This window comes from Anolis carolinensis, unplaced genomic scaffold, assembly GCF_035594765.1.
Source record: "Anolis carolinensis isolate JA03-04 unplaced genomic scaffold, rAnoCar3.1.pri scaffold_13, whole genome shotgun sequence".
Classification (NCBI taxonomy): Eukaryota; Metazoa; Chordata; class Lepidosauria; order Squamata; family Dactyloidae; genus Anolis; species Anolis carolinensis.
The window spans coordinates 13302738-13313888 of NW_026943824.1; the positions used below are offsets into that span (position 1 = coordinate 13302738).

Genomic DNA, 11151 nt, shown 5'->3' on the forward strand with positions numbered 1-11151 from the left:
GGGGCCGGATGCGGCCCTCCAAGGTCATTTACCTGGCCCCCGCCCTCATTTATAATATAATATTTTTATATCAGTTTATATTTTTATATCAGTTTTAATAATATAATTGTGAAGACTTGATGTGATGACAGGGATGGAATCTTTTTAGATCCCACCACTGCCACCAAAATGCGAAGGATTCACCTTAAACAGTCAACCTAAACATAGCAATCATGAATAAAACACAATGATCATGACATCTTTACAATAATATATTGTATATACATATGATATTGATAATAATATTATCATTTTATACAATATAATACTAATAATAATGCCATATAATAATATTAATTATATGTTATATATTACATATAATATTACACTATAGTGGTATAGTTCAATATAGTAAAATATTATGCTAATAGTGTGCTATGCTAATAATATAATATATTGTATGTACATACAGCTGCTCTGAGTCCCCTTTGGGGTGAGAAGGGTGGGATATAAATGTAGTAAATAAATGTAGTAAATGAATAAATAAATAATTTTAGACTTAGGCTCCCCCAGAGTCTGAAATGACTTAAAGGCACACAACAACAACAATCCTAATTAACCTGACTATCTCATTGGCCAGAAGCAGGCCCACACTTCCTATTGACATCCTGATATGTTTATGTTGATTAAAATTGTTTTGATTTTTAAATATTGTATTGTTCTTTCATTGTTATTGTTGTTGTTTTGCAATACAAATAAGATATGTGCAGTGTGCATAGGAATTTGTTCATTTTTTTTTTCAAATGACAATTCGGCCCCTCAACAGTCTGAAGGATTGTGGACCGGCCCTCTGCTTTAAAAGTTTGGGGACCCCTGTCTTAGAGTTAAACTTTCTTAATCAGTTGCAAATATAACTTATGATGAATACTCTTTCAAATACTTTCTCCTTTCCTTTCCCAACCAAAACTACTAACTGATCACTTCGGATCTAACTGGGATTACTTTCCCTTCCTACTCAGACTCTACAAATAAACCTAAACAAGTCACCTAACTTGCTTAATTCAACACCACTATAGATCTGAGTTTCCCTGGTTTCCCTAACCTGGAACCAGTGTCTTCCCTGTGACTAAAAATCACAGACTAGGATTTGAACTTCCCTGGTTTCCCTAAACCTGGAACCAGTCTATTTCCTGTGACTCTCAGATCACAGACTAAACTGTTTTTTAAAACATTCCCTCCTTTTCCTTCAAATGGCGGTTGGCTCCGCCCTCGTTACTATGGTAACCTGCCTCAGAATACTGAGCTGGTTACCATCCCCCACGAAATAGTAACTAATACTTACCCTTATAAACATAGTTAAACATGACTTTTAAAACGAAATTAAACATGACATCCATAAATCAAAATAAAAACACACTTCTTTACAAATGTGTTGTCGAAGGCTTTCATCACTGGGTTGCTGTGAGTTTTCTCAGCTGAATGGCCATATTCCAGTAGCATTCTCTCCTGACGTTTTGCCTACATCTGTGGCTAATAGCATCTTCAGAGGTTCTGTTGACAGTGAAGCAAGTGGAGTGCATATATACCCGTGGAATGTCCAGGATGGGAGAAAGAATCCAGCAAGTGTTGCAATTAGCAAGTTTGAGGAGTATTGAGTATCCTTTGCAGCTATAAAGTCAATCAGTATCTGCATAGAGGTAGCTCGGCTGTTGTTGCCTGGAGGCATCCTCTGTTTGGGAGGTGTTCACTGGCACTTGATTGCTTGTTGCCTGAGGTGATGTTCATTATTTAATGTCTTAATTCTGGTGCTTTTTTAACACTGGCAGCCAGATTTTGTTCGTTTTCATGGGTTCCTTTCTCTAGTTTGTAGTGCGGTTTTCTTATACTGATTCTTTGTCTGCTGTGTTTTGAGGAGTTTCTGATTTTTGACTTCAATCAAAGCAGGTTTCTCAATTTGCTTTCCATATTCTGCCAGGGCATGTTCTTCTTTGACTGCATGTTTGACTTGTAAGAGTCCTCTGCCCCCTGATCTTCTAGGCAGATATAGCTGGTCAACATCACTAATATTATTATTATTAAATTGTATTACACACTCCACTCCACTCGCCTCATCCCCAACAGCTCTGAAGATGCCATGAGCCACAGATGCAGGTGAAACGTCAGTAGAGAATGCTACTGGAGCGTTGTCATACAGCCCAAAAAACTCACAGCAACCCAATGTGTTATTCGCTGAACCTATCCGGTCCAGAGCAACCCGATAATATACCTGGATTCTATATTTCTGCTACTGTTTTTGTCGTTTTCAGGTGGACTCAACCCAGGAGCGGGTGGTAAGGCGAGAAGACGGAGAGAAGCTAGCCAAGGTACGAGACCCACATTTCGATCTTAGACTGGGGAGCCTCGAGTGGGGGCTCTGGGGGTCTCAGCCCTTCTTGCCCCACACATAGAAGGCACTGAACGAGGCTCTTTTCCCCGTGTCTCTCTGCCTTTGAAGGAGTACGGCGTGCCCTTCATGGAGACCAGCGCCAAGAGCGGCTTGAACGTCGACTTAGCCTTCACAGCCATCGCCAAGTAAGACACTACTTTTGAAACTTTCATCTGATTCAGCGTATGGCTGAAGCTCCTTCTTTGGAGGCTTTTAAGCAGAGGCTGGATGGCCATCTGTCAGGAGGGATCGGATTGTGTCCATTCATGGCTGAAAGGAGGGGTTGGACTGGATGACCTTTGGGGTCTCTTCCAACTCTAGGATGATGATGATGATGATAATAATAATAATAATAAAATAATAATAATAATAATAATAATAATAATAATAATAATAATAATAATAATAGTCTAGATGGCCATCTGTCAAGAGGGCGTGATGTTTTTCTTCCTGGCAGAAGGGGGCTTGGACTGGATGACCCTTGAAGTCTCTTTCAACTCTAGGATTTAATAATAATAAAGGATACTACTACTACTACTACTACTACTATTAATAAAATGAAATCTACTTAGTCTGGGTCAAGAAGGCTTGGATGGTGTTATTCTTCCTGGCAGAAGGAAGTGGACTGGATGACCTATTGGGGGTTTCCCCAACTCTAGGATTCTAATAGTAGTAGTAGTAGTAGTAGTAGTAGTAATAATAATAATAATAATAATAATAATAATAATAATAATAATATCTAGTCTGGATGGCCTTCTGTCAAGAGGGCTTGGATAGTGTCTTTCTTTCTGGCTGAAGGGGAGTTGGACTAGATGATCCTTGAGGTCTCTTCCAATTCTAGGATTCAACAACAACAACAACAGTAGTAGTAGTAGTAGTAGTAGTAGTAATTAATGGAGTCTACTTAGTTTGGATGGCCATCTATCAAGAGGTCTTGGATGGTTATTCTTCCTGGCAGAATGGAGTGGACTGGATGACGTATTGGGGGTTTTCCCAACTTTAGGATTCTAATAGTAGTTGTAGTAGTAGTAGTAGTAGTAGTAGTAATAGTAATAATAATAATAATAATATCTAGTCTGGAAGGCCATCTGTCAAGAGGGCTTGGATGGTATCTTTCTTCCTGACAGAAGGGGAGCTGGACTGGATGATCCTTGGGGTTTCTTCCAACTCTAGGATTCAATAATAATAATAGTAGTAGTAGTAGTAGTAAATGGAGTCTACTTAGTTTGGTTGACCATCTGTCAAGAGGGCTTGGATAGTATCTTTCTTCCTGACAGAAGGGGAGCTGGACTGGATGATCCTTGGAGTTTCTTCCAACTCTAGAATTCAATAGTAGTAGTAGTAGTAGTAGTAGTAGTAATTATAATAAATGGAGTCAGTTTGGTTGACCATCTGTCAAGAGGGCTTGAATGGTATCTTTCTTCCTGACAGAAGGGGAGCTGGACTGGATGATCCTTGGGGTTTCTTTCAACTCTAGGATTCAATAATAATAATAGTAGTAGTAATAATAATAGTAATAATAATAATAACAATTACAATGGAGACTACTTAGTCTGGGTGACCATCTGTCAAGAGGGCTTGGATGGTATCTTTCTGGCAGAAAGGGAGTTGGACTGGATGACCCTTGGGGTCTCTTCCAACTCTAGGATTCAATAATAACAATAATAATCGTAGTAGTAGTAATAATAACAATAATAATAATAATAATAATAATAATAATAATAATAATAATAATAATGGAGTCTACTTTGGATGGCTGTCTGTCAAGGGGGCTTTGTTTTTTTCTTCCTGGCAGAAGGGAGGTTGGACTGGATGACCCTTGAGGTCTCTTCCAACTCTAGGATTCAATAATAATAATAATAATAATAGTAGTAGTAGTAGTAGTAGTAGTAGTAATAATAATAATAATACAAATAATGGAGTCTACTTAGTCTGGATGGCTGTCTGTCAAGAGGGCTTGGTTTTTTTTCTTCCTGGCAGAAGGGAGGTTGGACTGGATGACCCTTGAGGTCTCTTCCAACCCTAGCATTCAATAATAACAATAACAGTAACAATAACAATAATAATATTGGAGTCTACTTAGTCTGGATGGCTCGCTATCAAGAGGGCTTGGTTTTTTTCTTCCTGGCAAAGCGGAGGTTGGACTGGATGACCCTTGAGGTCTCTTTCAACTCTAGGATTCAATAATAATAATAATAATAATAATAATAATAATAATAATAATAATAACAAATAATAATGGAGTCTGTCTTTGCAGGGAGCTGAAGCACCGGTCGCTGAAGCTGCCCCACGAGCCGCGCTTCAAGCTCCACGACTACGTCAAGAAGGAGGTGAAGGGTGCTGGGTGCTGCCGATCCTAAACCCTGGTGGCGCATCATGTACAGGGACTCGCACCGTGCGCCGTCCGCCCCACTCCTCCGCCTCTCCTTTGTGTCTTGTCCTTCTTTCCTTCCGTCTAGGTGAAAAAGGGGGATGTAGGGAAGCTGGTAGGAATGTGCTGCCTCTGTTCAGAGCAGCCCGGTAAATTCTATTTTTTAAAACAGGTCTATTGCACACAGTGCTAAAACAAATGGGGTTTTTGCACACTTATGTCCCATTTGTTGTGCATTTTCTGGTGGATCGGGAACCTCGTCCCTTTTGCTTTCCTCGGCGTCTGTTTATTCCCCAGCGATTTGCACAAACCCCTTTAAAATCTGGCATTGACTGCCTTTTTAAACTTTGTTTTTGACATTGTGACGCGTGCCAAACTACGTCTCCCATAACCCGAAGCCAGAAAGGAGGGCAGAATCGCTTTATATATATATTTTTGGGGGGATTTTATTTTAGCTGGCTGTGGGAGAGAAGCCAACAGCCAAGCCATTTCAGGCTCGGTTTGGATTGCTCGGTGTGCAATGCAAAGAAAGCTCTTTTTTTTGTATATATTTGAAATTACTGTATTTTTAAATACATCTTGCACTGTTCCGTTCTCTATAACCTTTTTGCTGCAGCTCTTGTGGTTCTGCTTGGATATTGGAGCGCCTCTCTTTTTATTAAATCGTTCCGAAGCCTTGTAAGGGGGAAAATGATCCAAATTACAGTAGAGTCTCACTTATCCAACATAAACAGGCTGGCAGAACATTGGATAAGCGAATATGTTGGATAATAAGGAGAGATTAAGGAGAAGCCTATTAAACATCAAATTATGATTTTACAAATGAAGCACCAAAACATCACGTTATACAACAAATTTGTCAGAAAACGTAGTTCAATAGGCAGTAATGCTATGTAGTAATTATTGTATTTATGAATTTAGCACCAAAATATCACGATGTATTGAAAACATTGACTACAAAAATGCGTTGGATAATCTCCAAGAGTTCTTGGAGAACGGGAGAAGTCCCAGCAGATTGGAGGAGGGCGAATGTGGTCCCTATCTTCAAGAAGGGAAAAAAGAACGACCCAAACAATGACCGTCCGGTCAGCCTCACGTCGATATCAGGCAAGATTCTGGAAAAGATCATTAAGGAAGTGGTCTGCGAACACTTAGAAACAAATGCGGTCATGGCTAATAGTCAACACGGATTTACCAAAAACAAGTCATGCCTGACGAATCTGATCTCTTTTTTCGATAGAGTTACGAGTTGGGTCGATACAGGGAATGCTGTGGATGTAGCGTACCTGGATTTCAGTAAGGCCTTCGACAAAGTCCCCCACGACCTTCTGGCAAGGAAACTAGTAAAATGTGGGCTAGACAAAACTACGGTTAGGTGGATCTGTAATTGGCTAAGCGAACGAACCCAAAGGGTGATTCTCACCAATGCGTCGTCTTCATCATAGAAAGAAGTGACAAGTGGAGTGCCACAAGCAGGGCTCCGTCCTGGGCCCGGTTCTGTTCAACATCTTTATTAACGACTTAGACGAAGGGTTAGAAGGCACGATCATCAAGTTTGCAGACGACACCAAACTGGGAGGGATAGCCAACACTCCAGAAGACAGGAGCAGAATTCAAAACGATCTTGACAGACTAGAGAGATGGGCCGAAACTCACAAAATGAAGTTCAACAGGGACAAATGCAAGATACTCCACAATGGAAATCAAAGATACAGAATGGGGGACGATGCCTGGCTTGACAGCAGTGTGTGCGAAAAAGACCTTGGAGTCCTCGTGGACAACAAGTTAAACATGAGCCTACAATGTGATGCGGCTGCTAAAAAAGCCAATGGGATTCTGGCCTGCATCAATAGGGGAATAGCGTCTAGATCCAGGGAAGTCCTGCTCCCCTCTATTCTGTCTTGGTCAGACCACACCTGGAATCACACTGGGTCCAATTTTGGGCACCGTAGTTGAAGGGAGATGTTGACAAGCTGGAAAGCGTCCAGAGGAGGGCGACTAAAATGATTAAGGGTCTGGAGAACAAGCCCTATGAGGAGCGGCTTAAAGAGCTGTGCATGTTTAGCCTGCAGAAGAGAAGGCTGAGAGGAGACATGATAGCCATGTACAAATATGTGAGGGGAAGTCATAGGGAGGAGGGAGCAAGCTTGTTTTCTGCTGCCCTGCAGACTAGGACACGGAACAATGGCTTCAAACTACAGGAAAGGAGATTCCACCTGAACATCAGGAAGAACTTCCTCACTGTGAGGGCTGTTCATTAGTGGAACTCTCTGCCCCGGACTGTGGTGGAGGCTCCTTCTTTGGAGGCTTTTAAGCAGAGGCTGGATGGCCATCTGTCGGGGGTGCTTTGAATGCGATTTCCTGCTTCTTAGCAGGGGGTTGGACTGGATGGCCCATGAGGTATCTTCCAACTCTACTATTCTATGATTCTATCCAGAACGTTGGATAAGCGAATGTTGGATAAGTGAGACTCTACTGTATCTGTTTGAAAGCATTGCTGGAAGTGAGATAGAACAAAGCAAAGAAGTGGAACGACCTGGGAAGATCACTAGAATATAGTTTATAGATAATTCAAAAGGCCAGGCCTGGATTTTGCTGCAGTCTTGTTTTTTTTATAGAATTCTATTATTATTATTATTTCTCCAAAAAGGAGACTCAAAAGAGTATCTGGTTCTGGTGCATCTTTGGAGAGGCTTCCGGTTCATTTACTAATGAGTAAACCTTACATAACTGACCACGTTCAGCTGTTTTGCCCCTCAATGAAGGGACAAATAAAAGTGAATGTATTCCAAGTGCTTTGCACACTCAGACGTGCTCTAAATGTATAATCCAAATAAACTCTTCGTTATGGTAGGCTTATACGTAGGTCCCCTTCTGTGTGCCAAACATTATTATCATTATTATTATTATTATTATATGACACAGCAAACAAGATAGATATGCTGGATTTTGTTTCATAAAATCACAAGTCGAACACTTCCCAAGTGTCTAGGACTGTGTGATTTATTATTATTATTATTATTTTATTATGACACAGCAAACAAGATAGATACGCTGGATTTCGTTTCACAAAATCACAAGTCGAACACTTCCCAAGTGTCTAGGACTGTGTGATTTATTATTATATTATTATTTGTACGCCACATTTCTCCCCATAGAGACTCAAGGCAGATTGCGATTACTATTATTTCTCCCCTTTATTTCTCCCCATGGAAACTCAAGCTGGCTTACAATTATTATTAATTTTATTCCTATCTGACATTTCTCTCCCCCCACCATAGGACTCAAAGTGGCTAATAATAATGATACACTATATTTCTACCCTGGGTTTCTCCCTATAGGGACTCAGGGCAACTAGCTATTATTATTATTATTATTATTATTATTATTATTATTATTATTATTATTATGACACACCAAACAAGATAGATATGCTGGATTTCGTATCACAAAATCACAAGTCGAACACTTTCCAAGTGTCTAGGACTGTGTGATGTATTTTCGGATGATGCGCACAGATCCCAGTAGGGTAGCCTATTGCAGTTGGTAGTTCATATTATTATTATTTTTATTATTATTGCCCTGCATTTCTCCCCTTGGGGACTACAGGCAGTTATTATCTGACTTTTCTCTCCCCACCCCACAGGACTCAAAGTGGCTAATAATAATAATAATGATACATTTTATTTCCACTCTGGGTTTCTCCCCATAGGGGCTCAGGGCAACTAGCTATTATTATTATTAATAATAATATATTTATTATTATTACCCTGCATTCCTCCCCATGGGGACTAAAGGCGGTTTACAATTATTATCTGACTTTTCTTTCCCCACCCCACAGGACTCAAAGTGGCTAATAATAATAATAATAATAATAATAATAATAATAATACACTTTATTTCCACTCTGGGTTTCTCCCTATAAGGGCTCAGGGCAACTAGCTATTATTATTATTATTATTATTATTAATATATTAATTATTATTATTACCCTGCATTCCCCCCCATGGGGACTAAAGGCGGTTTACAATTACAGTAGAGTCTCACTTATCCAAGCTAAACGGGCCGGCAGAAGCTTGGATAAGCGAATATCTTGGATAATAAGGATTAAGGAAAAGCCTATTAAACATCAAATTAGGTTATGATTTTACAAATGAAGCACCAAAACATCATGTTAGACAACAAATTTGGCAGAAAACGTAGTTCAATACGCAGTAATGTTACATTGTAATAACTGTATTTACGAATTTAGCACCAAAATATCACGATATATTGAAAACATTGACTACAAATATGGCTTGGATAATCCAGAGGCTTGGATAAGTGAGACTCTACTCTATTAACTTTATTCCTATCTGACATTTCTCTCTCTCCCCCCCCCCCCCCCCCCCAAACATAGGATTCAAATAATGATACACTTTATTTCTACCCTGGGCGTCTCATAGGGACTCAGGGCAACTAGCTATTGTTAGTATTATTACTTATAATATATTAATTATTAATACCCTGCATTTCTCCCCTTGGGGACTCAAGGTAGTTTACAATTTGTTGTCAGAACGCTTTCATGGCTGGAATCCTTGGTGTGCTGTGAGTTTTCTGAGCTGTATGGCCATGTTCCAGAAGCATTCTCTCCTGACGTTTCACCCACATCTATGGAGCCCCTGGTGGTGCATTGAGTAAAACCCTTGTGCCGGCAGGACTGAGGATTTGAAGGTTGGGTTGCTGACCTGAAGGTTGCCTGTTTGAATTCTGTGTAGTTTGACATGGTGGTTGTTATTTGAGAACATAGAAATGTCAGGAGAAAATGCTTCTGAACATGGCCATGCAGCATGGAAAACTCACAGCAAGCCGTTTTACAATTATTAGTAGTATTGCCTTCATGCCTACTTGATATTTCTCCCACAGGGAGTCAAGGATTATTATTATTAATAATAATAATAATAGCAACTGGATTGCTACCCTGCCTTTCTCCCCATGGGGACTCAAGGTGGCTTACATTAACACAGCCCAAAGAGTTTAAAAACATGGCAAATGCAAAAATATTTTGAAAAATCATCAAACATTAGATAACGATTTACAATCAATTATAATAGTAGTAAAACTATATTGAAAACGAAATGCCCTCCCCAGCTTTCATCCTTCCCATGGCACAGAAGGGTCTTGAATTGCTTGCGGAAGGCAATCTTGTCAATAAAGGCCACTCCCAGGCCAGGCTTTCCGTCTCACTGCATGTCCCATCGCTCTCCGAGACCCCCAGCCTCACCCGGAGACCCATTCACTGGGAGGAGACAAAGAAGGGCAGCCTCTTCCCTGGGCTTTTGAATCTGATCCCAATCCCTGGTCCTTCCTCCAAGCTTGGCTTCTGCAAATCCCATTTTAGGATCCGGGTTCTGTTTTTGTACCTTGGGCTTGGACTGCCACCCAGAGGCCTCCAAAAGCACCTTCCGGCACAGTGTGTTCCTTGTGTACTATCACACCGCAGGCACTGTTTATAGCTTTTTTTGTTCCTCTTAATAATAATTAAAAAAAAGATTTGTTTTTTAAAGCAACGTGTTCCTGTCTCTTTAAGAAATCAAACTGCGTTTCAGTACAACATCGTCTGGACGATACGTGTTGCAGCTCAGCAAAAGTTTGGAAAGGTAATAAATAGTTAGGTGCTTTTGGCTCTAAATTATGTTGTCGTCGAAGGCTTTCATGGCCAGAATCACTAGTGCTGTGAGTTTTTTGGGCTGTCTGGCCATGTTCCAGAAGCGTTCTCTCCTGACGTTTCGCCCACATCTATGGCAGGCATCCTCAGAGGTTGTAAAGTACAGTATATTCTCGCTTATCCAACATAAACAGGCCGGTAGAACGCTGGATAAGCAAAAATGTTGGATAATACAGTAGAGTCTCACTTATCCAAGTCTCGCTTATCCAACAAACTAGCCGGTAGAACGCTGGATAAGCGAAAATGTTGGATAATAATACAGTAGAGTCTCACTTATCCAAGTCTCGCTTATCCAACAAACGGGCTGGTAGAACGCTGGACAAGCGAAAATATTGGATAATACAGTAGTCTCGCTTATCCAACAAATGGGCTGGTAGAACGCTGGATAAGTGAAAACGTTGGATAATACTGTAGAGTCTCACTTATCCAAGTCTTGCTTATCCAACAAACGGGCCTGTAGAACGCTGGATAAGCAAAAATGTTGGATAATACAGTAGTCTCTCACTTATCCAAGACTTGCTTATCCAAGGCATTTTTGTAGTCAATGTTTTCAATATATCATGATATTTTGGTGCTAAATTCGTAAATACAGTAATTACAACATAACATTGCTGCGTATTGAACTACTTTTTCTGTCAAATTTGTTGTCTAACATGATGTTTTGGTGCT

The 11151-nt window shown here is 40.2% G+C and overlaps 1 protein-coding gene across 1 annotated transcript in view; it reads left to right on the forward strand.

Annotated features, from left to right (window-relative positions):
* The window catches only part of rab26 (RAB26, member RAS oncogene family), a 121053-nt gene extending 110733 nt beyond the window's left edge, over positions 1–10320 (forward strand). The window contains exons 7-9 of the mRNA XM_062964671.1: positions 2286–2342; positions 2474–2550; positions 4662–10320. Coding sequence (XP_062820741.1) covers positions 2286–2342; positions 2474–2550; positions 4662–4764 — 237 coding nt within the window. The 3' untranslated portion in view covers positions 4765–10320. The remainder of the gene's footprint in view (positions 1–2285; positions 2343–2473; positions 2551–4661) is intronic.
* Positions 10321–11151: the final 831 nt, after the last annotated feature.